The 26,191-nt window shown below is 47.3% G+C and overlaps 12 protein-coding genes across 12 annotated transcripts; 6 read left to right on the top strand and 6 right to left on the bottom strand.

Annotated features, from left to right (window-relative positions):
* Nucleotides 1-29: 29 nt before the first annotated feature.
* On the top strand, nucleotides 30-1,955 carry rex3 (putative RNA exonuclease Rex3; the record flags this gene model as incomplete). The annotated part of the gene is made up of 1 exon (XM_057225232.1): nucleotides 30-1,955. One exon carries the CDS (start codon nucleotides 30-32, stop codon nucleotides 1,953-1,955), a length of 1,926 nt encoding a protein of 641 aa, XP_057089248.1.
* Nucleotides 1,956-2,250: 295 nt separating this feature from the next.
* On the bottom strand, nucleotides 2,251-2,896 carry N7447_000955 (60S ribosomal protein eL22; the record flags this gene model as incomplete). The annotated part of the gene is made up of 3 exons (XM_057225231.1): nucleotides 2,251-2,377; nucleotides 2,458-2,690; nucleotides 2,882-2,896. The coding sequence occupies 3 exons, from the start codon at nucleotides 2,894-2,896 to the stop codon at nucleotides 2,251-2,253; spliced, it is 375 nt and encodes a 124-aa protein (XP_057089247.1).
* Nucleotides 2,897-3,941: 1,045 nt separating this feature from the next.
* On the top strand, nucleotides 3,942-4,537 carry N7447_000954 (DIM1 family thioredoxin-like protein; the record flags this gene model as incomplete). The annotated part of the gene is made up of 4 exons (XM_057225230.1): nucleotides 3,942-4,056; nucleotides 4,110-4,157; nucleotides 4,210-4,452; nucleotides 4,512-4,537. The coding sequence occupies 4 exons, from the start codon at nucleotides 3,942-3,944 to the stop codon at nucleotides 4,535-4,537; spliced, it is 432 nt and encodes a 143-aa protein (XP_057089246.1).
* Nucleotides 4,538-5,111: 574 nt separating this feature from the next.
* N7447_000953 (translin) lies at nucleotides 5,112-6,517 on the top strand (the record flags this gene model as incomplete). The annotated part of the gene is made up of 8 exons (XM_057225229.1): nucleotides 5,112-5,177; nucleotides 5,290-5,326; nucleotides 5,444-5,497; nucleotides 5,704-5,837; nucleotides 5,889-5,994; nucleotides 6,085-6,170; nucleotides 6,228-6,377; nucleotides 6,443-6,517. 8 exons carry the CDS (start codon nucleotides 5,112-5,114, stop codon nucleotides 6,515-6,517), a joined length of 708 nt encoding a protein of 235 aa, XP_057089245.1.
* Nucleotides 6,518-6,811: 294 nt separating this feature from the next.
* On the bottom strand, nucleotides 6,812-7,632 carry N7447_000952 (glutathione peroxidase; the record flags this gene model as incomplete). Its single annotated transcript, XM_057225228.1, has 2 exons — nucleotides 6,812-7,341; nucleotides 7,443-7,632. The coding sequence occupies 2 exons, from the start codon at nucleotides 7,630-7,632 to the stop codon at nucleotides 6,812-6,814; spliced, it is 720 nt and encodes a 239-aa protein (XP_057089244.1).
* A 945-nt stretch (nucleotides 7,633-8,577) lies between these two features.
* Nucleotides 8,578-9,432, bottom strand: N7447_000951 (uncharacterized protein; the record flags this gene model as incomplete). The annotated part of the gene is made up of 1 exon (XM_057225227.1): nucleotides 8,578-9,432. The coding sequence occupies one exon, from the start codon at nucleotides 9,430-9,432 to the stop codon at nucleotides 8,578-8,580; it is 855 nt and encodes a 284-aa protein (XP_057089243.1).
* A 2,049-nt stretch (nucleotides 9,433-11,481) lies between these two features.
* cdcA (phosphoprotein phosphatase CDC14) lies at nucleotides 11,482-13,428 on the top strand (the record flags this gene model as incomplete). The annotated part of the gene is made up of 3 exons (XM_057225226.1): nucleotides 11,482-11,530; nucleotides 11,604-12,135; nucleotides 12,189-13,428. The coding sequence occupies 3 exons, from the start codon at nucleotides 11,482-11,484 to the stop codon at nucleotides 13,426-13,428; spliced, it is 1,821 nt and encodes a 606-aa protein (XP_057089242.1).
* Nucleotides 13,429-14,063: 635 nt separating this feature from the next.
* N7447_000949 (ATP-dependent DNA helicase 2 subunit KU80) lies at nucleotides 14,064-16,744 on the bottom strand (the record flags this gene model as incomplete). Its single annotated transcript, XM_057225225.1, has 11 exons — nucleotides 14,064-14,081; nucleotides 14,135-14,604; nucleotides 14,669-14,880; nucleotides 14,933-15,318; nucleotides 15,370-15,876; nucleotides 15,932-15,992; nucleotides 16,041-16,209; nucleotides 16,263-16,330; nucleotides 16,393-16,456; nucleotides 16,515-16,569; nucleotides 16,616-16,744. 11 exons carry the CDS (start codon nucleotides 16,742-16,744, stop codon nucleotides 14,064-14,066), a joined length of 2,139 nt encoding a protein of 712 aa, XP_057089241.1.
* A 109-nt stretch (nucleotides 16,745-16,853) lies between these two features.
* N7447_000948 (DUF4149 domain-containing protein) lies at nucleotides 16,854-17,763 on the top strand (the record flags this gene model as incomplete). The annotated part of the gene is made up of 5 exons (XM_057225224.1): nucleotides 16,854-16,890; nucleotides 16,953-17,088; nucleotides 17,138-17,171; nucleotides 17,243-17,531; nucleotides 17,597-17,763. The coding sequence occupies 5 exons, from the start codon at nucleotides 16,854-16,856 to the stop codon at nucleotides 17,761-17,763; spliced, it is 663 nt and encodes a 220-aa protein (XP_057089240.1).
* A 521-nt stretch (nucleotides 17,764-18,284) lies between these two features.
* On the bottom strand, nucleotides 18,285-20,394 carry N7447_000947 (sugar porter family MFS transporter; the record flags this gene model as incomplete). The annotated part of the gene is made up of 5 exons (XM_057225223.1): nucleotides 18,285-18,502; nucleotides 18,554-19,522; nucleotides 19,570-19,834; nucleotides 19,885-19,967; nucleotides 20,025-20,394. The coding sequence occupies 5 exons, from the start codon at nucleotides 20,392-20,394 to the stop codon at nucleotides 18,285-18,287; spliced, it is 1,905 nt and encodes a 634-aa protein (XP_057089239.1).
* A 1,934-nt stretch (nucleotides 20,395-22,328) lies between these two features.
* Nucleotides 22,329-23,852, top strand: N7447_000946 (class I SAM-dependent methyltransferase; the record flags this gene model as incomplete). The annotated part of the gene is made up of 10 exons (XM_057225222.1): nucleotides 22,329-22,370; nucleotides 22,442-22,476; nucleotides 22,523-22,609; nucleotides 22,662-22,725; nucleotides 22,775-22,810; nucleotides 22,861-22,979; nucleotides 23,032-23,057; nucleotides 23,108-23,138; nucleotides 23,190-23,544; nucleotides 23,604-23,852. The coding sequence occupies 10 exons, from the start codon at nucleotides 22,329-22,331 to the stop codon at nucleotides 23,850-23,852; spliced, it is 1,044 nt and encodes a 347-aa protein (XP_057089238.1).
* A 977-nt stretch (nucleotides 23,853-24,829) lies between these two features.
* N7447_000945 (uncharacterized protein) lies at nucleotides 24,830-25,057 on the bottom strand (the record flags this gene model as incomplete). Its single annotated transcript, XM_057225221.1, has 1 exon — nucleotides 24,830-25,057. The coding sequence occupies one exon, from the start codon at nucleotides 25,055-25,057 to the stop codon at nucleotides 24,830-24,832; it is 228 nt and encodes a 75-aa protein (XP_057089237.1).
* Nucleotides 25,058-26,191: the final 1,134 nt, after the last annotated feature.

The raw sequence follows: 26,191 nt of genomic DNA, 5'->3' as shown, positions 1-26,191 counted from the left end.
CCTGTCTTCTCATCTTGTCATCATTCATCATGTTCACATCGCTCGGCCTTTTTGGGGCAATTCCATGCCCGCAAGGCAAGGCTTGCACTCTTTTGAAATGCATATTCTCTCATGATAATGAGCCAACCCTAGCTGAGGCTCAGCCGTCGAAGATTCCAGCGTCAGGCGACGATGGCCCTCCTTCTAAACGGGTCAAAGTGGAAAGCACACAGTTGCCGGGTTCCCCCATTCCATCTTGCAACTTAGAAGAATCATCCCTCGAAATGGGACGGCGCTCACCGAAACCAGTCGCCCCCAAACGAAATCAAAATACACAAGACACCTCAAGAGCTCAAGAAGCCGCCCAGCCTACCTCAAGCCGTGGCCCACCAAACCCTTCGGGGAGCGAGCCTGCGAAGCGCACTAATACCACATCCGCTGGATCTTCATCACAGCTCCCTCCACGCAAAGTTCCAAAAGAAACTTTGAATCCTCGCATGCTTTCCCATGCACCGGCAACTCATGGCAGTCGGACTGCCATTCTCCAGAAGCTGCACTCCGCCATGACTGCTCTCAATGAAAAGCTACGAAAGGACAAGAATAGCTCGAATAGATGTTTCATCCTAACCCCCGATGAACTCACCATAATGGCTCTGGATGAGGAAGAAAAATTCGCCAGGGACAGCCCAAGCGTTTACGGCAATGTTATCAAACTTCGAATCGTGAAAGTTACGAAGATGGGAATTGACGAATGGGTCAAGGAGGTGATGTCTCATCTGAATTCGCGATATTATAAGATAAACCCCGTCCAGAAGCCACAGGCGACGCCCATACCTATCAACACAGGCCTCACTCCTGCAGAAGAAATCGCAGTTGTATCCCAGCTAGTCACGCCCCTCACTGGCCTCGAAGGTCATGGGTATGTCACAAAACAGCCCACAAATGCAGAAATAGAAACCGCCAAGAGAGGTGTTGATGAGTCCAAGGGCTGGGAGAAGTGCGACAGATGCGGTCAACGGTTCCAGGTATTTCCAGGTCGTCGCGAGGATGGTGCCCTGGCCAGCGGTGGTTACTGTGACTATCATCCTGGTCGGCCCGTTTACCCTCAACGCAAGAAAACAGACCATGTCACCGGTCCCTCCCAGCCATACTTTCCCTGCTGCAGCGAGGGATTGGGGACGTCTACAGGCTGCACCAGAGCCAAGACACATGTCTTCAAGGTCTCCGAGACCAAACGACTTGCCTCCATCCTCCAATTCCAGACAACCCCATCGCAGCCAGGAAAGGGACCATTGAAACCGGTCTCTATTGATTGCGAGATGGGCTACACGACATTGGGGCTCGAACTGATTCGTCTCACTGCAGTCAGTTGGCCTGAAGGCTGTGATCTCCTTGATGTGCTGGTCCGGCCTATGGGCGAGGTGTTAGATCTCAACACACGCTTTTCTGGCGTCACCCCACAACACTATGCTTCCGCCAAGCCGTATGGCACTCCAATTCCCAGCATATCTTCACCGTCGGCAGACGAGAAAAAGAAAACCAACCCGCCCTTGCAACTTGTTCAGTCGCCCGAGGAGGCGCGCGATCTGCTTCTGAAGCTCCTCCAGCCCGAGACACCTCTCATCGGCCATGCAATCGACAACGACCTCAACGCTTGCCGTATAATCCACCCTACGGTCATTGACACCGTCCTCCTGTACCCTCACCCCAAGGGTCTCCCCATTCGTCTAAGTCTCAAGGCCCTTGCTCAAAGGCACCTTGGCCGTGACATCCAGGTCGGAGACAATGGGCACGACTCAAAGGAGGATTCAATTGCTACAGGTGATCTTGTGAGAGTGAAAGTGGGTGAGAAATGGAAAGCGTTGAAGAAGAACGGACATAAAATTGAGGGTGACAAGTTGGTCCATCCGGATGGCCGAGTATCAACGGTCACATCTTCATGGACAACGGTCCAGAAGAGAAAGTCCAGCAGATGATCGTGGATATGTATTCCTCATTCCCATATCGCATATTTTGCTTTTCACTTTTGTATCGATACCCATGCATGTGCAATAAACATTGAACGGACGACAGTTTACAATTTACATTATTATTACACAAGAATAATATGAGGGTATAAACTTTTTTGGTTTTATTCGTGGCCTCATAGACCAATCTTATCCCCCCATGGCTCTCGCTCTCAATCCAGACAGACGTTCCAAGCGCGACACACAAGACTAGAACCGATCGATCAACGGGGCAAAGAAATAAGACATGTCAGGAGCGACACGCTTATTCCTCATCCTCCTCAGCCTCGTCGTTGACGACGTTGTAGAAGCGGAGCTCGTAGACACCCTTGGAGGTGGAGACGACACGGAGCCAGTCACGGAGCTGCTGCTTCTTGAGGTACTTCTTGGTGCTGAATTGCAGAAAAGGCAATGGTCAACAAAACTGTATTCCAACATATCGGGAATAACCCCGGGGGATAGAAAAACTCACAGGTACTTCAGGTAGCGGCCGGAGAAGGGGATGTGGGCAACAACCTCGATCTTGCCATCGCCGGACTGGGAGATGACGACGTTCTCGCCAAGGTTACCGACACGGCCCTCGACCTTGATGCGGTCGTGGAGGAACTTCTCGAAGGCGGAGACATCGAAGATCTTGTCGCTAGCGGGCTGGGAAGCGTTGATAACGAACTTCTGGGTAACCTTCTGGGCCTTGCGACCACGAGCCTATACCACATAGAATCAAATTAGCCTACTGCTCCATAATGTCGAGCCCCGGTGGTAATCTCGCAGATTCGTCTTCGTCTTCGACACGAGCGATTCGATAGATTTTTCAATACCGAGTTTCACAGTGTCAAAGACGAGCCTGCAGAGACTCCGGTGGGGGGAACAGCAAAGCGATTTGGACTTCAACGTACAGCAGCGGGAGCCATTGTTAATGGATTGGGGGGGGATGGATTTTGGAGGATTGGGAAAGGTCGCAAAGAGGTGAATATCCTGCGCCGACGAGAGAGTGGTCAAGACAACTTCCTAAATTTCACGGTGGAGCCGATTTGGTTATCAAAAATTCATGGCCAGAGGTGTGTCGCACTAGTCTTAATTGGGAAATAGGGTAGGGCAAAGTTTGGTGAGTCAGCCAAGTGAGTCAGCATGTCGCTTAGGCTCGGAGTTATTTGATATCTCCGATTGGCTCGGCTAATCGGGAAGACCCACTGCCATCAAGGTATATAAGAGTCCCTCTGCCCTCAGATCTTCCTCTTCTTTTCTTTCTTCTTTAGCTCTCTTTGCCTATTGGCTTAGATCAAGTGTAGTATCTGTTCTTTTCAGTTTAATCTCTGAAAGTTTCCGTCAAGGAAACACTTTGATTATTCCTATTTTTGGACCCCGCGACTTGGCCCCTGTGCTTGCGCATGCCTCGTTGCACAGTGTCATTGGGCTTACACTACCCCCGATCGACGCGAACTCCTTTTTCATCAACCGTTCGGCTTGTCCGGGCGTTTGGAGAAGATGTCTGTTCAGAATCAACCTCCTTGTAATGTAATCCAAGTACAGTAATTTTGTAGTACTTCCTGATCAGATAGCAGGATGGCACACTTGGATGAGAGACCATCAGCAACTCCATCCAACACATTACAACACTTTAGACACGGCCTTACTATTACAGATCCCCTAGCTGTCACGTATGTCATAGATTGTAGATCACGTCCTACGATGTACTTCTTGAATCAGTTGCCAAGGTGAGGGCTTGGGTGAGAGATCATCCACAACTTCATCACTGTGATTTTTCTAGCACCACACACTGAATAATACACAGCAACAGACCAAGCAGTTTAGATAACGCGTCACGACTACTCTCTATAACAGCTAAATGGGTCACATGACGTGACAGCTTCGATCGCGGGGGCCCAATCGATAAGCCTTCCATTTTTTTTCCCACTCCGCATACTTCAATCTGTTGACACAAAATCAGCCATCGTAATGGGTTCTATCGTTCTCCCTCACTTGCAAACAGCCTGGCATGTGGACCAGGCTATCCTCTCTGAAGAAGAACGCCTGGTGGTGATCCGATTCGGGCGAGATCACGATCCCGACTGTAAGTGCCACCCGCATCCATTCGCAGGGTCCCAGACTAACCCACTCTCCCAGGTATCCGCCAAGATGAGCTCCTCTACAAGATTGCCGAGCGGGTAAAGAGTGAGTGATCCCCCAAAGAAACCTGAACAGTAGCTAACAGGCCTACCCCCAGACTTCGCCGTCATTTACCTATGCGACCTCGACCAGGTCCCAGACTTCAACCAGATGTACGAGCTTTACGACCGGATGACAATCATGTTCTTCTATCGCAACAAGCATATGATGTGCGATTTCGGCACGGGAAACAACAACAAGTTGAACTGGGTGCTGGAGGACAAGCAGGAGTTGATCGACATCATCGAGACGATATACAAGGGCGCCAAGAAGGGCCGTGGTCTGGTGGTCAGCCCCAAAGGTACATTCAATCTCGATTCTCGTATAGAAACACCATTCGCTAACAGCCGGTTTTCACAGATTACTCGACCAGATACCGATACTAAGCATTGCCTCTCTCGCCGCGTGATCACCCTGGCACCGGCCGGTGTGTGTATTGCTTCCTTACGACATTTACGATGATCACTAGACTTGATCTGCCACCAATAAAACCTGCAAATATGGTCATGGTTCTGGAGTTTTTTTTTTTTTTTTGTTTCTGGGGAGAGTCGCCTTTGCAGTCGTTTTGATTGGGGGTGAACACAAGTCACATACAAGCCTCAAATTTTTGAGATCTAAATCTCTTAATAAGTAACTGAGAATACCTACCTACTCAACAGCTTTATCAATCGTTCCGTGAATGGTAACTGTAGGCCAGTGTCGTAAATCGTAGTAAAAAGAGCCTCATGCGACCTTCATCTCGAGGAAATCTCATCTCCAAAAGTAAAATATATTTCAGGAAGTGATATCACAGCTCATCATATAACTCTCAATTTAAACAAAGAAATGTGGCGTGTTGCGCGAGCTATCCTCTTTTTTAACATATCTTTTGACGTAACTAACGCACTTCCAACACCACACCTCGCAGATCTGCCTTCAATTCTCTCAAATACCCATCTACAACCACAACAAAGCAACAAAATGATTGACCAACGCATTTTCGAGAATCTCCAGACGAAGATCGACGAGGAGAGCACCGTCCGAGATGTAAGTCATACCAACGCGTCCTGAGCTTGGTGAATTCTTCGCGCGCCAAGCCTACACCGGAGCAAGACCCTTGAGCCAGGAACATCGACATTTAGCTAACGATTTTGGATAGGAGCTACATGAGATTGTCCAAACACTCGCCAGAAGAGGTATGCTCTGCAATTCATGACTTTGTTCAGGACTTCTCTAGTGTCTACCCTACCGGGGACGGCACTCCCGGATTGAAGTCGCAGGTCGAACATGAGGACTGATATTGATTGGTACAGGACGTTACACACAGGCTATCCTGTCGCGGGCTCATTCCACGCCTGCTGATCAGCGTAAGTATCTATTATTCATCGCAAGTGGTCTGGCGAGAGGAATGGGGTATAATTCCATTCGATTTTAGCCTCACTGCCTGGTCACTCCTCTTTTTATGTCTCTTTTCTTCGCCATATAACCTTTAAATTCCTACACTTTTCCCCCAAACAGCATTCCACACTATTCCTCTAATTCTCATGAGTCATCTTACTGACTTCTACAATAGTGAAGCCTGTGCTTGACGATGTCACCAAGGAAATCCTTGCCCAAAAGCAAGAAGTTGCTCGCCTGAAGGACGTGGCAGATAAACATCCATTCTACAAGTACAACGGGCTATGGACCCGTGAGCTGCAAAATCTGGTTTGTTTCTGAAATTCAATGTTGAAGACTTCTGCTTATCCAATCTATCAGGTCGCCTCTATTGAGCTTTGCGCATGGCTAGGAGGACTTCAAGAGCACAAGGGACCCAACTCAACATCCTTCATGACCATCGAGGATGTGGGCAAGTTCCTGGACAGTACGTTTTGCTATCTTTATCTGTGATAAGCATCACGGGTGCTGTATGCATACATTGATGTACAATACTAATCTGTCATTCTTTCATTAGTCCCTGTCAACCTAAAGGAGCAGGATGCCTTCCACCTAACGATTGAGGAGTACTTACTGGCACTGATTGCCATGGTCGAGGAGCTAGTTCGTTTCCCGAAATCTCAGGGCTTTTATGTTTGGCCACAGCTAATTTGTTCCCAGGCTCGCTTGGCTGTCAACTCAGTCACCCTAGGCGACTACACCCGTCCCATGCAGATTGGCAACTTTATCAAGGAAGTGTTCGCTGGATTCCAGCTCTTGAACTTGAAAAACGACATCCTGCGCAAGCGCAGCGACGGTATCAAGTACAGCGTATGTTGAAACCATTGCAATATCTATTTCCTTGTTTTAAATTTCTAATTTGTGTGGCACTACAGGTCAAGAAGGTCGAGGATGTGGTCTATGATCTGTCGCTACGGAATTTGGTCCCCAAGGGTGGTTCTTCTGCTTAAATTTGGGCATCAGGGACTCTCGGGCATATCGAGTCAGGCCTCATGTTAGGCGGGAATGGATAAGCATCCAAGGACCTGGTCTAGCGGCTTTTCCTTTTACCAAATCGGTATCGATGAGTTTTGATACTGGGATATAAATTACTATTGGTACTCGGTAAAAACCCCATCGTAGACCAGAATCGTAAACCGAGAAGTACGAGTTTATCACAAGCAGAAGCACCGAGATATAGATACAATAAAAACAATTAAAGGTATCACCACAATTATTCAGAAACGAACACCTCGAGCACATCCTTACGACAACTTAGCCTGCTCAGCACCAGCCTCAGTCTTCTTCAGCGAAGCAAGAGTGCCCTCCTTCTTCGCCTTCTCGATCTCCTTGACAATGGTATCCTGGAGTCCCTCAGGCTTGGTAAGGGAAGCCCAGCGGCCAACCACCTTGCCATCAGCGGAAACAAGGAACTTCTCAAAGTTCCACTTCACGCGCTTCATGCCCAAGATCCCAGGCTGCTGCTCCTTCAGGAAAGTCCAGACCGGTGCAGCGTTAGCGCCGTTCACATCCAATTTTCCGAGCACGGGGAATGTGACGCCGTAATTGAGCTGGCAGAAAGACTGGATATCATCGTCCGAGCCTGGGTCTTGGTTGCCGAACTGGTTGCATGGGAATCCGATGATGGTGAAGTCTTCGGGGTACTGGGCCTTCAGGGTCTGGTAGAGCTTCTCCAAGCCTTCAAACTGGGGTGTGAAACCACATTTCGAGGCTGTGTTCACGACTAGGACGACCTTGCCGTTCAGCGATGAAAGGGGGAAGGGCGCGCCCTTTTCTGTTCGTATGTCGGGTTTGGTTAGCGATGAGGTTATTTGGCTGTGTATGCATGTGATGAGGGGAGAAGATAGGCAGAGACAGCACGGGGATTATACGTACTATCGACAGGCTCAAAGTCGAAGAAAGATGTAGCGGACGACATGGTTGATATTTGACGGGGATTTGCGAAAAGAGGAAATTGTCTCTGGAGTGTTCGCGGGGATAAATAGAATGACGTCGTTAATTGGATAGTTGACCGGACAGACTTGGCAGAATGTGGTATAGCGAAATTTTGCCAACACAAGAACATGACTCTCTTCTTGTATTCTTCTGATACTCTAGATGGACCGAGGTCGAGTTGATTTCTTACCAATTGGCCAAGGGCTGGCCACGGGGTATTCAGAGCCGACGGACTTGGAAATCGACCGAGCCGATTGATAATTGGCTTTGGTTTGGCTGTCTTTTGATTGGTTCATGGGCATAACGTTATTCCAAATCATTGCTGACTGTAAATGAAATCTAGACGGCTTATTAGGTCCCGAGGTCATACTGAGCAGGTTTTGTCTTACTAATAACGTTAATTAGGAAAGTCTCTTGCACAAAGTATGCTTTTGTTTCCTTCTCGTCTATCCAGAGGGAGGGGATATCTATACTACGGAGTACTGAGAAGTCATCACAAGGCCGCATGTGCGGCCCTCTACTCTTGTATATTTGATCGGAAATATTGTAGAGTATTATGTGCGTGTTTACATATCTAGATGCTTAAGGTTATCGTGATAGTATTGCTCAAATTATATACAGGTAGACCTAGCGATTAGGAATATATATGCTGAGTAGCTCACGGGTACACGACAGTCCCACAGGCATATTATTTCCATTTAATAATAAAAGAAACCTAATATGAAATACATATGTATCGCCTTGACATCATGCCATTTGGAAATTATCTGCCTCTTCTGTCAGCCATGTTAGTTGATACCAAGGTATTGGAGGGGAATCCACCTGAAGGCATACAAATGAGAATGTTGGAGTATAATGTATTTTCTAAGACTTGGAAAAATAGGGCGGCAAAGATAAAAAGAAAACACATATTTGTAGCAAGGATGTTCCTCTCAGGCTGATTATCTGGAAGTAACAGAGAGATATGAAACGCACTCGTAAAATATTGTGCACGGAAAATTAATCAATCATAAAATGTTCCCAAGGATGAGCATATATCGGAAAAACCGAAGAAGCATTAAGTATATTGTAATGACTAAGTATGGCTAGCAGCATTCTTTGCGGTACTAGCGGCGCCAGAGGCAAGGTTTTCGCCCGCACCAACGGCACTGCCAGCGATGGCAACACCGCTGTTGGCAAAGTTGGGATTGGGCTCGGTGGTCTCAAGTACGGCAGTTCCATCGCGCTTGAAGGCAGCAGGCAAGCCTCCAGCTTTGGCTCCATGGACAATGGCGGGAACGGCGCTTCCAAGGGCGCCGATGGGGAGGTCGTTGAGCTGACGCTTCACGGGTAAACCGCCCCCGGTCAGAGCACCGCTGGCTCCTTGGACAATGGCGGGAACGGCGCTTCCAAGGGCGCCGATAGGGAGATCGTTGAGCTGACGCTTCACGGGTAAACCGCCCCCGGTCAGAGCACCGCTTGCTCCTTGGACAATGGCGGGAACGGCGCTTCCAAGGGCGCCGATAGGGAGATCGTTGAGCTGACGCTTCACGGGTAAACCGCCCCCAGTCAGAGCACCGCTTGCTCCTTGGACAATGGCGGGAACGGCGCTTCCAAGGGCGCCGATAGGGAGGTCGTTGAGCTGACGCTTCGCAGGTAAACCGGCACCGGCAACAGCGTTCTGGGTAGTACCAATAGCATTACCAGCCTTGCTAACAGCGCTGTTGGCATGGTTTGGAATGGTCTTGATGATCTCACCAGGAGCAGCAGTATTGTCACGCTTGATGGCACCTGTCGGGCCGCCAGCGGCGGAGGTGACAGGCCCAACAATGTTAGTGGCGGCACCTGTGACACCAGCAACAGTACCTTCCACATTGCCGAGGCTGGGAATAGCGGCAGAGTAGCCCAAGCCAGCGAGGGCGAGTGAAATGGTCAACCCAGTGAACTTCATTGCTGCAATGGTTGTAAAGATTCAAAAGTTAAAAAAAGTGAACCGGCGAAGAAGTGTACAGGTAGTACAAAGAGAGTGATAGAAATGAATGAATGACTTGTGTATAAAAGAGAATGCAATGCTGCTGGATCTAAAGGCCGGATTATATACAATTCTCTGGGGTTGTTTTGGCAATGTGCTCCGCAGGGTCATCGGAGCTCCCTCGCATTTGGGATCATCAGGGGCGATGTTTTGACCTTGGCGGTTATTATCATAACCAGTGCTAGCAGGCTGAAACCAATCAAGCCGCATAGATAGTTTCATTTTAGCGGATATTGCACAAAAGAAGGGATGTGTGTGCCCACATAGTCTGAAGTTAAGATGAGTGACATGTTTCAAGCGATATGGTTGGAGCAAATTTCCAGTAAGGTTGGCCCGGATAAGCGAGTTAGTAAATCGTTGAAGCTTGTTCCTCGTTGGGGGATATTTGAGGTTATCTCCTATGGTCTCACATAGAGAAGATCGCAACGTGGGAGATTTCGCATGGTCTATTCGTGTCTGTGTAACCAAGTGAGATATTCTCCGTCAGAATAAGAATAACACCAGCCAACCAGCGGGAACATCTCGAAATCAAGTGAGGGATACATGTTAGCGCATTGACCATAGATTCAAGTAAGGGTTGTTATATGCAGGGCTCAAATTTGTGTTGATCACCGGCTGTCGCAGGGGGACTGACCGTGAGTTTTCCGAAGTGGAGCGTTTGAATTCGAAACAAAACAGTTCGTCGTCAGACATCCTTGCGTCGACTCTGCATGAAATCCAGTCTATGCGGACATTGAAGCAACCACTATGCCCTTGGTGTTTACTGGCGTATGGAGGCGCACTCGATTTGGAAGTGGAAACCGAAGACAGTCTATTTTGCTGTTCGTTGAGGAAACGGTCTTTAGTTTACGAAACTGGTTTGCAGCAGATATCCATGAGTACCGCATCAGAGCAGACTGTGACCACATACTCATTTGCCGTAAAGAATCACCAGGAGTGACTAGCCGAGCGTAGAACCATCACAAACCATTGAGCAGAATAGGCACGATGAAGGAAAGCCAATATGCAGCAAATCATAAACAAGCTGTTGTACCAAGCCAGTTTCTCCCGAGAGCATACAGTTCAGAGGTGCCATTTACATACTCCGTACTAGATGGGTCACCATGTCAGGCTCTGTATAGCGTAGCGGCTTGAATACAATCTCCCACTAGAAGGACGATGGCCCTCAAGCGTACGGATAGTTACATATTGCAGCGACCACCATGATCTAACAGTGATATTTCCGTCCTGTTGGTAGAGGAGGAAGCAGAGGGGCGCACAAGTGCCTTGTTGTTGACCTCATTTACTGACATAAATCGGAAGCCTAACTAGGGCATTGATTGGGAACATGAAGACAATCATCCGCCAGAGGCATGCGCTATTCTCATGTGAAATCAGGATATAGGATTCAGAGGTGAAAACTGGGGTGCGGATTCCGAGTGGAGACCTGAGGGATATATGAGATGTGAGTTATAAGATTTCAGAGTTGATGTTCTATTAGTGTTGATTGTGAAGTTTGTGAAGTTTGTGTGGTTTGTGCAGTTTGTCTGTTTATTGTGGTGTTGATGTTTTGGAATGCGGCAGGCACCTATTCATGCCTGAGGCAACGGACGTTGTCACGTCAACGGCCGACACTAGTCCCAAAAGGGTAAGGCATAACATAACAGTGGCATGGCAGCTGCCCCAAACATCATGAACTCGGACTTTGTGTTGATTTCCTTTTCCTCTAATCCACCTGTACAGGTTTTTCGCATCCATCTTATTTTCTCTTTATTCTTACCATCCTATCCTCATAGATCTACCTCCCTGGGTTTGATCATGAGCGTTTAGTTCTTACTTTTACCGCGACTATTTTCTTATTGGCTTTGCTATCCTCCGAGTCACACTAGAACAACAGGACCTGTAACGGTACCATATTGATCTACCTTCGTTGTTTATCAGTGTTATACAACCACTCCGGGTGGTGGCTGTCAACAAACAACCGCCAATATGACTACCGACTTCAATCACGGCGGGCAGATGATCGAGTACATCCAAGGTTGGTACAATGTTCCTCGACAATTTAAATCTCTTTCACCCACCATTGAGAGCTAAGCAAAACCATCGCCTAGATCGTCTCTACCTTGCATCTTATGATTCTGCTCCCAGTTCCAGAACCCCGTTTCCCTTCCATCTGGACGCACCCAAATCTCCAAGCAAGCGCGCACGTGCCCAGCCCGCTACTCCGAGCAAGCGACGCTCTCCCGTGTACTTCACCGTTGATGACACTCTTCTCTACAATGCCTTCCACGCTGATTTCGGCCCACTCCATATTGGTCACCTTTACCGCTTTGCCGTGCTTTTCCATGAGATTCTTGGCGACCCAGCCAACAGCGACCGCCCGGTGGTCTTCTACAGCAAGACTGATGCCCGAAGTCGCGCCAATGCGGCCTGCCTTGTTGCATGCTATATGGTCATGATTCAGTCCTGGCCACCTCATTTGGCTCTGGCACCAATCGCGCAGGCAGACCCTCCTTATATGCCTTTCCGTGATGCTGGATACAGCCAGGCAGATTTCATTTTGAACATCCAAGATGTCGTTTATGGAGTGTGGAAGGCCAAGGAGCAATCTCTGTGCGGACTTCGTGACTTCAATCTTGAGGAGTAAGTGCCACTGTTTACACTGCCGAAAATTGAATGCTGATTTTGTTCAACAGGTACGAGAAATTTGAGCGAGTCGATATGGGTGACTTCAACTGGGTTACGCCAGATTTCCTTGCCTTTGCATCTCCTCAGCAGCAGCCCGTGGCACCCATTCCTGTCAACACACCCGAGTACAATGCATTGCCCACAACAATCTCGGAAATCTCTTCCTCAAAGCTTCCCATGCCCTTCAAGAATGTTCTCGCCCATTTCCACCAGCGCAACATCGGCCTCGTTGTAAGACTCAACTCGGAACTGTACTGCCCATCTTACTTCACCGCAATGGGGATCTCTCATATTGACATGATCTTCGAGGATGGCACGTGCCCTCCTCTGCAGCTTGTCAGACGGTTTATCAAAATGGCCCATGAGATGATCACCATCAAGAAGAAGGGCATTGCAGTTCACTGCAAGGCAGGCCTAGGCCGAACGGGCTGCTTGATTGGTGCTTACCTGATTTACAAGTACGGATTCACCGCCAATGAAGTAATCGCATTTATGAGATTCATGCGACCCGGTATGGTTGTTGGACCTCAGCAGCACTGGCTCCACCTCAATCAAGGCGCCTTCCGTGAATGGTGGTTTGAGGATAGCATGCGCGAGAAACTAGCACAGTCCACACCTGTCACTCCGCGAGTGTCGACCAAGAAGCGCACTAGCAACGGAGTGGTCTCCACCCCACCAAACAATAGCCACTCCAAACGCGCAGCCCTCGGAGAGATTGATCATAATGAAGCCGCAGCTTACCCAGACCAGGATCTTCCTGCACCGACCCCTGGCCAGCCTCGCAAGTCCCACCGAAAAGACTCACGTCACCACCCTTATTCTAGAACTGCCTCCGGATCCCTCGCTGTTGAAAATGAGCAGCGCAGCCACCGCAGCCACAGGAAGAGTAACGAGAGTAGCGAGAGTGAAGAAGAGATCCAGCTGCGCCGATTAGCGCAGCGGACATCCAGGTCTCCTGTTGCCTCGCCCACATCACGATCTATCAGCTATTCTGCCACTGTCACAGCCAGCTACACCCTTGCAGAAGACAACCACAAGGATCAGGAGAACTGGGTTGATCACTCAGCACCCAAGACTCCCGTGACCCGCAAGAGTGGCGCTGCCCCTATCTCGGTCAGCAAAGTTCGCTCCAGCCCTCGCCGGGCAACGGAAAATACCCGCAGCGAGTCTCGTGGTGTTCGCAAACCTAGTGGCCGTATTGGTAGCAATACCATCAGCCCCGCAAGGGCAATCAAGACCATCCACTAAACGTTCTGCTATCTTCTTTCGCCCCTATCAACTCTACATGTTTCTTCGGAGTGCTTCTTCTTCCATTCTTCTCGTCCCACTGGGACAATACTTCTGCATACCCCTTTTCTGTGATGCATCTGGATGCTTTTTAATGTTTGAGTTTGCAAATCTCGGTCTGTTGTTTTCTGGAGCGAATACTGGTTATTAGGCATGTTGTGCACGGCGTTTGGTTCTGTTGTTGATTGACGAATCGTCAGATGTCTTGCAATTAGGTACCGATTCACTTCATGCCACATATTGTTTTGTCTGCGGGTTTCGCTCTTGTATGTGTCAATTCTATGTCGATATGACAATGCTGTTCATGAACTCCCTCAACATCTCCATCTCTCCCTAAATATTCTAAAATTCGTATCTTTTGTTCTAAACAGTCAGTAATATTGAACCCAGTCACCTGAAGTAGACTATACTTCACTTTTCGTTCTTTGGCCATGCCTTCAACGGCGTACCATATAGCATTACTCGCACAGCGAGCTCTACATGAGGTGATTGAAATTGACACAAAAAAAAAAAAAGCGTGAATATTCCATATCTCGCTCGTATGATCACTATTTCATGTTCCAAGAGGAGACCTCAATCTGCCCTCACTCAATTCCTCAATTGGCAGCCAGAAACTATATGCACCGTTAGCACTCGTTCCACTCCATACCGAGAGATCAAACCTCACCTCTTGGGCCTCTTCCTCCTCAACCGCAGAGCTATCCACCTCACTCTTCCCAATAAGCCCAAGCTTCCCCTTTCTCACGAACCACCACAGCTCCCTCCGATCCCCGCCTAGCTCCTCCCGCAGCATCTTCCCCTTTAGCTGACGCACAAAGTCATTATACACCACAGGTTCCTCATAATCCACTAGCTCTTCACGCATTGTGCCAAGGCCCTCGATAACGCGGTCGTAATTCGAGTGACCGAGACTGTGTGTGATTTGGGTCTCGATGATTTTAGCCATTTGGTGCACAGCATCATGGATTGCGTCGATGCTTTCTGCACGGGAAAGTGTTTGCTTGAACTCTGGGATTGCATTTTCGGTAGAAATTTTCGTCCGCTTAGGTTCGAGGCTGAGGAGGGCGTCGACGTCTAGACCGGACAGTGGTTTCTCTGTTTCGCGCTGGCGTTTACGGCCTTTTGTTTTTGGTGGAACTATAAAATGGAATACGTTGATGAGTAGGGTGGCTTCTGAATGTAATTTGAGAATCGATTATACCTTTCTTGACATCTGCCGTAGACATTAATTTCTCAAGATGGGACTTTGAGTTCTTTACCATCTCTTCTGAGGGGCGTGCGAATTCCGTGAGCCGCTCTGAGGGGTCAAGGACCGGGTCGTCAGGATGCACAGCACGGTATCGAACGGCTGATTCGATGCGGTGCAGTAACGGGGAGAATGACTCGTCAATTGGGAGATCGTTAGTGGGCTCCCTGGCTCTTTTGATTAGCTGGTTGACTGGATAATCAAGTGGGCTCTACTTACCCTTCATCATTTGTGGTGACAAAATTCATGCTGTCCACGTAATCACTCATCGCATCTTTCAAAGCGGCACTTGGGAGGTTGCGGTGTTCAGTCACCACCTTGCCAGAGACAGTGATGATCTTATCCAAAGGTGGGAACCGATATGACCGTACGTCTTCTGCAAATGGAAGCTGTACTTCAATCAAGCACTCATAGTCTGCCTCGACGGACGGGGCTAGCAACACGAGCATTGGTGGTTTGGATTCTTTGGTCACCAATCGGGCAACCGCATAGGAGTCTAATTCGTAGAGTGCATGAATGAGAGAAGACAACGCAAGAGACGCATTGTCATTTGCACGCTGAGGAATGATAATATTCGTGTTGGACATGTGCATGTACCGGTCATACTAATGAGAGGATTAGCCGTTATAACACTTGAGATTGGTATGTAGACACACTTGGTCCTTATTAACGAACCCGATCAGCCCCATACCAGCAAAGGTTTGGAGAGTTGCGACATTCTCATCAGTTTGCTCGATGGGAACTGCTGTACGTCCATACTCGTATCCCTTGGCGAGGTCATCGCGTTCAACGTCGACCTTACCCCCTGGTGCGGACTCGTCTGTGATCTGATAGGTCCGTGATGTTCGCACCGAGGTGAGGGCGTCGGCTTCATCATTGCCTTTACCCGGTGCTTGACTTCCGGGCTCGGTGCCGGAGCATGGCACGAAGGAGCTCGCTGAGATCGGCTTGGCGACGTACGTTCGGAAGTATCGCTCCACGGGTATGGTGATCGCTGTGTCATACTCTTCGGGATTTCCGAGCATGAGATTTCCTTTGAAGGATGGCATACTCTTGGTTACTTTGATGCGGGGAATATCCAGTTCCGAAACAGCTTGTTCCAACGTTCCATAAACACCTTCGCAGCCCTCAGTTAGGCTTCGAAGAAGAGTTTCGTTTTCAGCCTGCATAGAACATGATTAACATCAACATTCGAATACATTGTAGACGACATAGTACCTTTCGACTGTCTTTGTCTTCTTCTTTTACACCATACTCAGCGTCATCAAAATCGGCACCACTGAATGACATTAGCATGAATGTAAAGTCATAGCGGTAAGAAACATACATGACCACCAACTCAATGTTGACTTCTTTAATCTTTTCGATGATATCTTCGATACCATCATCGTTCATCACACCGGTACCATTGGTCACCAGAATGATCTTGCGCTTGTATTTGTTTTTCTTTGTGTACTCAAGGATCATCTGCACGGCAATGACAATAGAAGAGATGGCTTGGATAAAGTCAGAACCAGCAGCTTCATGAGTTATCAACTGTCATACATACCATCGCCTCTGTTCGTATTGCTGGGTTTGATTGTTTCTCGCAGTCTCCGGATATCAGGCATGAGGACCCTGAAAGACAATTTAGTCAAGTGATCCGATATGAAACAGTCAATTCATCACATCACACATACTGGCCAAGACCGAAGAGGACGGAGATATTAGAGAAGTTCTCTTCTTCCAAGTCGTTGATGGTTCCTGTTATAAACATGAGACAAGGCTCCCAATTGGTGCTGATTGGTAGGCTATCACTCACCATCTGTCTTGAGACCAACCACGCCAACCGTGGCCGTCTTGCGACCGGTAGCCACCTGGAATTGTCAGTTCTCTGGCGTTGAACAAAGTCAATTCACATACCGTGGCAGTGATTCTATCCCAGACATACTGCATAGCCCATTCGAGATCTGTCATAGGACGGCCATGGTGGCGCTCGCCCATAGACCGTCCCATGTCTATAATGTAAACCGTAGCCTCTTTCTCCGCCATGATGATGATGATGTTGGGAAAAATAGCAAGTCAAAATTGCTTGAGCCTCAAGACAACAGGCAGACGCGTGATAATTCCACTTGCGGTTTAGACCGAAACGCGAAGGCACATGACATCACACTTTGTACGTTTGTTGGTGTTTGTTGGTCCGTGCGTCGTTATGAGACAGCTTTGCCTATTTGGCAGTGGAAACAAGGGTTTCCCTAAGAACCGGATCGTGGCGATAACTGTCCACTTCTTCCCCTCGACGCTTTGAACCTCACATCCACTTTATCGCCAACTCCAATCTGCCAGAATTATAACATATCCAAAGTCATGGATCCTCGCCCCTATCATATTTTGAGGTCTGTTTATTAGTGAAAATTATGACCCATATGCTGACAAGTGAGGTAGCTACGGTACTCTTTTGGGGACACAGTTCTATCAGGTGAGATCGATATCTGAACTGGGCGCATATTAAATCGTCCGCTCCAAAAGCATTTTCTAACATGCGTAAAGTCCTTTGTCGGAGGCTTCGTTGCTTTCCGCGCCCTTCCACGGCCCCAGTTCTCTAGTCTGCAGACCGCCATCTTCCCCATCTACTTCTCGCTGCAAACTGCGCTGCCTGTAGTGGTCGCCTTGACCGCTTCCCATGGTGGACAGGTATTGGGCCTGTCTGGCCTAGCTGCACCTGAGAACCGTTTTGATACCCTTTTGCCCCTGGCAACTGTGGCAGTGACCGGATTGGTGAACATGTTTGTGTTGCGTCCCATGACAATCAATGTGATGCGCGAGCGCAAGCATCAAGGTGCGTTAGCTACTGTCACTATGTTTCTGTTAAAAAAAATCAATTGATCATTCTAACCTTTACAGAATCCCGTGATGGAAAGAGAAGCTACGATCCCGCGCCTCACTCTAAGGAGATGCTGGCCTTGAACAAGAAGTTTGGCCGCGTGCATGGCATCTCAAGCTTGGTCAATTTGGCCAGCCTGGTTGCTACAGTTTGGTACGGTGTCGTACTAAGCAAGAGACTTGAGTAATTTGACAACAACAATCAACAGCAATACTCAGCAGGAGGTTTTATGCATATAGCTCTTGTACACATTTCATTCATTCCCCTCCTCTGTCTATTGTACCCCTAGTTATACATAGAAAAATTCGCTGTGCTGTTTAAGCTTTTCCGCATTTTCACCTTTCTAACGGGAAAAGTATATATAGAAAAAGATACTGAAAAAGACCACCAGAAAACCAGAAACGATATGGCAATGCCGCACAAGCGGCCGAATACTCTTGTACTGTATAAATAAAAATGCACGATTCGGTTCACACTTTAATAGTCATGTTGATCTACCCCATGATGTGTACATTACCCCCAGGGATGTCACCGCCCGAAGGGCTAGTAATTACCTTGCCTGGCCTCATATCCCTCATCTCCACAAATACAGAGCTCAGTAAATCAAGCACACCCCATAATAGATTAAAATCGGACCAGGTGGTTCGAGAACACTTGCTGCAGCCCATGGATAACAAATCGGCACAATCTCTCTTATATCTGCAGCATCTAGTCTTTATGCATTCTTTCTGCCTGAATTTCTTCCTTGGATGTTATATCACCTACTTCCGCGAGACGCTCGGCACCTTGATAGAATTCTGGCAGAGGTTCCAGTCTCTGACGAAGGATCCAGACACGGAAATGCCACAAAGCATTCTTGACCTGGTACGAGGCGTGTTTGCGAGTCGAGACAGAGAAGACCTGGTCCAATTCTTCCAGAGTAAGAGCTGACGACAAAATATTAGCACATTTAATCTCAAATAGGTCAGGACGCTTACACTTTGTTTCAGGCACAAACAACAGGACCAAAAACCAGCCGATTATGCACCAAGCAGCATACCAACCGAAGGCACCCTGCGGTTTAAAAGAATCAACTAAGTGCGGCCAAGTGAAAGATAAAATGAAATTAAAGCACCAAGTAGTCGCTGTCGCCCATGACATACCAACATCACGGACTTGCAGCGGGAAACATTCGGCGGCATACGCAAATGGGACGGGCCCTTCTCCAGGAGAATAGAATATTTCAAACAGGTACATGCCCGTGGTGACCATCGCAACTCTCTTTTTGCTTGTCTCATTTCCCTCTTCAATCCAGAACGAAAAGCCCGTCCATAGAAGAGTGATAGCGAGGAAGGGAAAAGTGAATAGTAGCAAATTCCGGCGACCCCAGGTATCAATTGTGAAGAAGGCTGGTAGGGCAAAGACCCAGTTAAGAATTCCAGTTCCCATGGATGCCAGTAGCGCGCTAGTCAGACTGTAGCTTGCTTCGGTGAAGACGGAGGTGGAGTAGTATGCAATGACATTGACTCCACAGAATTGCTGCATGAACATTACAATCCAGCTAGCGAGCGTGGCACGGCGGTTGCGGGGGATAGTAAAGAGCTCAATGAACATCGTGAAGAAATTCTTGCCCTTGTTAATCTTCCGTTCAAGTTCAACGCCCACATGTGCATAATACAAATCTCTTGCGGCCTGAATGTCTGTTGGTCGAAGGACACGGAAATTGGTATAGGCTTTTTGAATTTTGCCGTGCTGGATCAGCCATCTTGGAGATTCTGGGCAGAAGTAGACTTGAGCACAGACAATGAGTGGTAGTACGACAGTGGATCCTAGCATGAGGCGCCAGCTGATGTCTCGGTCTAGACTCATGAAAGCAACACCCATTATGTTGCCAAGCATGATACCGAAGGCCGTCCACATTTGCCACATCATAACGAGAGCACCTCGGATTGGAGCGGGAGAACATTCTATCGAATTAGCAATAACGAAAAGGAAGTCATGCGACGGCACTTACCCGCAGCATACACAGGCACTGTACTGGATTTCGACCCGATGCCCAGACCGAGAACAAAGCGGGCAATGAAAAGATTGACCCAGGTATTTGCAACACCTTCCCATACTGAGGCAACAGCTGCAATCACGCATGAGATGAAAATTGTACCACGCCGGGCAAATAATCGATTTAGGGGCTCAGTAAGCCAGCAACCGACTATCGCGCAAGCTAAGTATGGGGCACCAACGACAAGGCCTTGGATATTTTTGGAAGTGATGTTGAGTTGCTAGAACAAAATTCAGTTAATTATAGCACAATCAATGATAGGAAACGTACATCTTCAGCAAAATAAATAGCCTGGGCACCATTATTGACGGTCTCATCCATACCTTGGACAGCCGCAGCCAGAGAGCACATTGCTGAGGGGGGAAGGAAGTTAGCCAAGGGCAATCGATCGCTTGAATTGTCACACATACATGCTAGAAAGTATAATTGCCACGGCTGTGACCACTTATGAGTATGTTCACGCTCGAGAGCCTCCCTCTCTTCCTCCGATAACTCGGGAAGACTGGTTGCCGATGCAGGATTTTGCGAAATGAGAGCACCCTTTTTGAAAGTCTCGACATGATCCATCAAATCGTACTTGGTGCAAAATTCGACAACACCTCTAAAGAGTTTTTCGCGAGAAATTCCGGCAAGAGGGTTTTCGAAGACTGCACTAAGATTACCAGGAGAGCGGCTTTCGACGTCTATCTTCTCTTCCTTGTGAGTGTATGTGGGATCTGGGCTCTCCTCTATACGCTCTACCTTCTCCGCAGTGGAGTTGGCCGTTCCATTATCCTTCATGTTGAATGAGTATAGGGTATTAAGTGAAGATCAAATATGCCATGAAACAGTAGCAATGTACTGCAGAATTATCTAATTTATGGGCGTACCAAGTCAGCTGAAAGGTGCTCTCCTATAAAAAATCATAAGCAAGAGATATAGTACCTGATCACAAATTTGCAGTTTATAACAGCCTATCAAGGCAAATCTAGAGCAATGGCGAGAATAGCTTCAAGCTTCAAGGGTGAGAGGACTGGAGGAGCTTTGCTTGCTTTATAGAACAACCATCTATTCGCCACCAATTTTGATATACACTAAAGCGTCAAGCTTGCATTCAATTCGGGTTGTCTTCCACAGGGAATCAGCCGCTAAGAAACGTAGAGTGTCATTCATGTAACATAATTTAGATAGGTAGCCCAATCGGTCAAAGGGGCGGGATCTCTATTGAATTATTGGGTACTGAGCCCTTGAACCCTGGCCTAGAGGATTGTCGAACGAACTAAAAAGCAGGGCAGAGCTTGCGGACGGCACAAAAAGGCATCCCTGCCAGTGGACATTGTCCAAACGTTGAGGTTGCCCGTAGGGGTGGAGTAGACCAATGAATCATGGACCAGCATCACATGGACAATGATATCAAAGTCATGATCCAGTGAGAATATGGACATTTCATCCCTCTTCGACTGGATAATTAAAGCATGCAACGAAGCACAAGGTGATCAGCGCAAGACTGACCAATGGGCCGGTTGGATGTTTACGTCATTGCCAACTTCCCTGGAGAGGTCGGGGTTTGTACGTGCGGAGAAAAGCGAATCAGGTTCAAATACAACTTAGTCAAGTATACAAGGAAGAAAGCATCTTCCGGGTACACGTAGAATGTCGGACTTTTGAGTTGGTAGGTGTTAGCGACCTGGTGGCCTGAGGTTTCAACGCCCTTTTGTTTTCGGTCGCGGTTAGCATGACTCAAGTGAAATTTACCAGTTACTGAGCACCGACATAAATTGAACATGTCTTCCTGCCAAAGCCATTTCAGCCATATTCCAGTCCCCCATATTTTTCTAGACCGGGTATTGTCAAACTGATATCCTGAGAAACAAAATACAAGACTTTTTTTTACTATGGTAGCCAGAATTAATATAGGTATAAAAATGGGATGGCAGAAATTATGGCTTGATCCTAAGGTGCTAACTTTTTAAGTTATGTAACCAATAACTTACCAGACCGCATAAAATGCGTTACAATATTGAGACCCGGGCCAGAGCGACTATCATTACGAAGTACGGTGAGTGGAATGAACTCACTTCTTCCTAGTGGTGACCAAGCTGTCGGGACGGTGTCAGTGACAAGACAACTTTCTGACATGGATACGAGATTGGACAAAAGTACTACGTTTCCCGCTCCGCTTGGCACGGGCCCTTTTGTTCAGCTTTGCCCTTGATTCTCAGGAATATCTATATTTTATATAAGTATAAGACAATTTTAGAACCTAAGTACATAGTAAGTAAGTAGATATCATATCAATGGGTGGCTGGCACAAATATTACCTGGACCTCGACCCGCATGCTACACCTGATTGGCCCAAAAAAAAGCCCCTTTTTGGCCCTGCGGATCGTCTCACAATACTGAGCTAATCAGCTGAGAGCGATCAATACGCTAGCTGTTAACCCACAGCCGTTGTACGGGATAATGTATTCCAAAAACTAAAAGGTACAGCTTTGACGCAAAGGAGCACTTATCCGGCTGACTGTGCAAATGATCGTTGAATAAAACCTAGGAACGTAATAGCGCTGGACCCGACAACTTGGGACGCTAATAACTGCCTGAAGACAGAGGGGTCATAAGGGGGGTCATAAGACTGCGGTGTGCTTGCAGTTTTCACTTTTCGCTTTTTTTCCCCCGATCCCTTTCCATCACCTGTTTACAACGCGTTTTGCTGTGTTGTATAGATCGGATCGAAAATGCAAGATACACACCGCGCATCGACCCCGGTCGAGCCTGACGTGAGTGTTTCATGAAATTTCTTTTTCTGCGCATTTCGCATTTCCTCTTATTTTAACTAACATCATATTAGTCCGAGTACGATGGGGACTCATTATACTCTGACTCGTAAGACCACTGGTCATGATTTTGTATTTCCTGCTAACCATGATAGACTTGACAATGCCAGTTACACCACCAGTGTGACCTCGAGTGTATTGGACTATCGGTATGTTAATGTGGCTGGAATCTGGGTTCAATGGTTACTAATAGTCGCAGATATGAAGTGGGTTACATCGCCACTTGATCACGAGCGGTGCTGATAAGATACAGAACGGTCGCAGATATCATTCATACCATGAAGGAGAATACATTCTGGTACGTGTATCAACGTTTATTCACTATCCCAGACTAATGTTTAAAACAGCCAAATGATGAACGGGAACAAGATCGCCTTGATCTGGTTAGTTTTCACTTGTTGATTCCGATTAACAAGATGTTAATGAGCAACAGAGCCATCACATTTACCTCATGATACTTAAAGGAGAATTGTGTCAAGCACCAGTCAAAGATGCAAAGCGAGTACTAGATCTCGGGACAGGAACGGGTTTATGGGCAATCGAGTATGCAGAGTAAGTTTTCTGCCAATATGTCCATCAAATTTACCCCTAACAAGCTATATAGTACAAACCCAAATTCACAGGTCATTGGTATGGGCATATATCTACAGCCTGATCAACATGTTGGCTAATTGAAACAGGAATTGACCTAAGCGCTATTCAGCCATCATGGTACGTGCTACTGCTATAATAACTCCTTGTATGGTATTGATTTATGTCCAGGGTGCCTCCAAACTGCCGCTTTGAGATTGACGACTTTGAACAACCATGGTCATTTAGCAAGCCATTTGACTATATCCATGGGCGCGAATTGGAAGGTTCCATCCGTGACCATGATATCCTCTTCAAACAGGCATTCAACAACCTGAATCCCGATGGATGGTTTGAGATGGCGAGCTTCGATGTCAACACTTATTCAGACGACGGAACTCACCTTGGTGCAACGAACTTCCTCTTATCCATTAAGCACATGCACGAATCATCGCGCATGTTCGGTAAGGACATGACATCGTCCGTATCCTGGAAAGACCGGATGGAGAAGGCCGGGTTTGTGAATGTCAAAGAGGATATCCACAAGGTATGTTCTCGCCATTTCTTCTTGATGAAAATGAAACCCCATGCTTATTGGTGAATTAGCTGCCTCAAAGCCCATGGCCCAAAGACCCCAAGCTCAAGGAGCTTGGCCGATACCACCAACTCAACATGCTTGAAGCCATGCCTATTTACACATATGCGTTGTTTTCAAGGGTGCTTGGGTGGACACGCGCCGAGATTGAGGGACTGCTGGCGGGAATTCGACTGGAGCTGCGAGATACGTCGTATCACTTGTACACGAAATTGCGGATTGTTTACGGCCAGAAACCTAGCGGACCTGTAACTGCCTAACCGATGTGAACAGAAATCTTATTCCCCGAGTCATATTGCATGGGTGCTTCTAAATTTAGACTTGCGCATGTCTCACGGAGCCCGGGAGACTCCCGGGGCCATAGTCCCTCCATCTCTCTACTGTTACTGCCTCGATACTCAGGCAAAGACTATGCACTGAAACCAACTTTCAGCGTAGTGAGTATACATAGATATCATTTTCACTCTGAGGTGTCTATCTCCTGGTTAGAGGCTAGTGGAAAGCAAAATTCATATTCTTTCTTGTGGCTGGCTTCTTGACGGAGCAGCTGTAGAATGTGCATTCACCGTCGTACCTTGTCCGGGTATGTAACCCGTGCAATTTAACCTCCCTTGTGAGGTGGCGGGCATGCTTTTAAGCCGGGTAATGGAAATAATTATGTTCGTTTTTTGCCTCGGTTCTTCTCTTCTGTCTATCTTTTACTGTTTTCTTCCCATTTTCTTACTTGCAGACTAAATCAAAATGCATAATAGATGTACCAAGAATGAGAGAGGTGTAATTGATATGCATTAGGATATTATGAGTTATGAGTTGTCGAGATAGTTAAGAGAGAAAGAGGCTATCTTTATGTCTTGAAAACAGCCAAATCCTCAACATTCCAGGAAGACGCCAGTAAAATGCAACTCTTGAAAAAAGGGCAACGAACGCCACGTTGCAAAATAATAGTCCCCGCCTATGTTCCGCAGAGCAAACGCCATTGTTTTGAAAGTGTTCATCGGTATCGTGAAGAAATAAGATGCTTTAGAAAGCAGGTCAGGGGTCAGATTGATAGGAAGATCGCATATCTTGCATGGCCACGATCGTTGAGGTATTAGGAATGGCGTCCTCTAGGTCGAAGAAAAGTTTCGCTCTTTTGCCGTCTTAACAAAAAAAAACACCGAGTCCTGTCTTCAAAACAATATTAGATACCAAGTTCGATCATGATGCGGTAGGGTGCAAAACACTCACCATTGTCAAGCTATTTTTGCCCAGAATAACGGCCCGGTGGGAAGGTGTATTCATCATATATGTCCTCTTTGGCGGCCATGAGAGGTCCCCACTCCTTTTTTATCTCCTTCCATTGTTTCTTCAAGCGCTGGAGAGGTGAAGGATGTGACTTCTGGGTGGCGTTGAGATCCTCAACGGAGGAAGACTGTGACATGCTCGTTTTAGGTGTAGATACCTGTGAATCAATATGTTCAGGCATGATGTGCTGATTTGTAAAATCATTGATTTCTATCTCGATTTGTATTTGCACGGCGATTTCGCAGACTTTATAACTATATTTCTTGATGACAGGGGCTTCCAAAGTTTATTTGAAAACTGTGAACCGAATCATTCCCGGACGATTACCGAGATATCACCGCCGAGGTATCTCCGCGTCCTGAGGCATTTGAGTTTTCTCTATTGAGTTGCGACACTTTAAATCTTCAGGTTGTTTCAAGAATTGCCGCATTGTTTGGAATAATGGCTAGCGCTGGCTACTAGCGAGTTCTTATGTTCAAACCAGATGACCGTCTTGTTTGGTTAGCAGCTATCAAACCACACATATGATGCCATGCTTCTGGAGATGACCAGTAAGCACCACAGTGCATGCACACAGAGAGATCGATAGGTATATGGAGTAGAGGGAGGAGATCGTAGGAGAAAGAGAGAAAGCTAAGCTCGAAGGGAAGAAACGCCAGCTATGAATTCGGCTAGCTACAGTGGGTCCTCTCGTCGATGAGTGCAGACACTAATAACACATAGCCTAAATCACTTGACGCATTCTAATGGCATTGATGATATATAGCGGATCGATGAGACGTCGAAACGGCAGTCGTATATTCCAAGCGATCATATTTCTAGAAATCATGATTTTATCATGAACAGTAGAAGTCTAGAGGGATTCTTGGAAAAGTTCTGATCTGCAACGCAGTAGCTTTTCAATATATATTCTAGAGATAGCATTGAAGGGATGCTAGAAAAGATAGAAAGCTGCACTAGAGTTTATGTCATCTTGCCCTCTGTTTTTTTTTCTTCTTTGAAAGTATTTTCAATGGTTTAGACGTAACTACCTCAATGTCTTAATTGAATTGATGTTCTTTTCTGAGCTATTTCCATCGCCGTATGATGATTATCCATTGGTCGTTGAAATGACTGTCCTCGATGAGGCTCTTCAATGTTGGAGTCTTGGCCAATTAAAGGCGATACCGCTTATCCCCACCTACTCCCACCGGCCATGCCACCAATAGGAGCTCCTAAACTATACCGCGGGGATGCACCGCGGCAAAGTCCGCGGTGCAAGTCAACATCAGACCATACAATGTAAAAAGTTGCCCTTGATTGTAAAGTATTTAAA

Source organism: Penicillium robsamsonii (genome assembly GCF_028829455.1).
Source record: "Penicillium robsamsonii strain IBT 29466 chromosome Unknown utg000001l_segment0_segment0, whole genome shotgun sequence".
Taxonomy (NCBI): domain Eukaryota; kingdom Fungi; phylum Ascomycota; class Eurotiomycetes; order Eurotiales; family Aspergillaceae; genus Penicillium; species Penicillium robsamsonii.
Note: the sequence above shows the minus strand (reverse complement) of the source record. Positions and strands in the feature narration are given on the sequence as shown.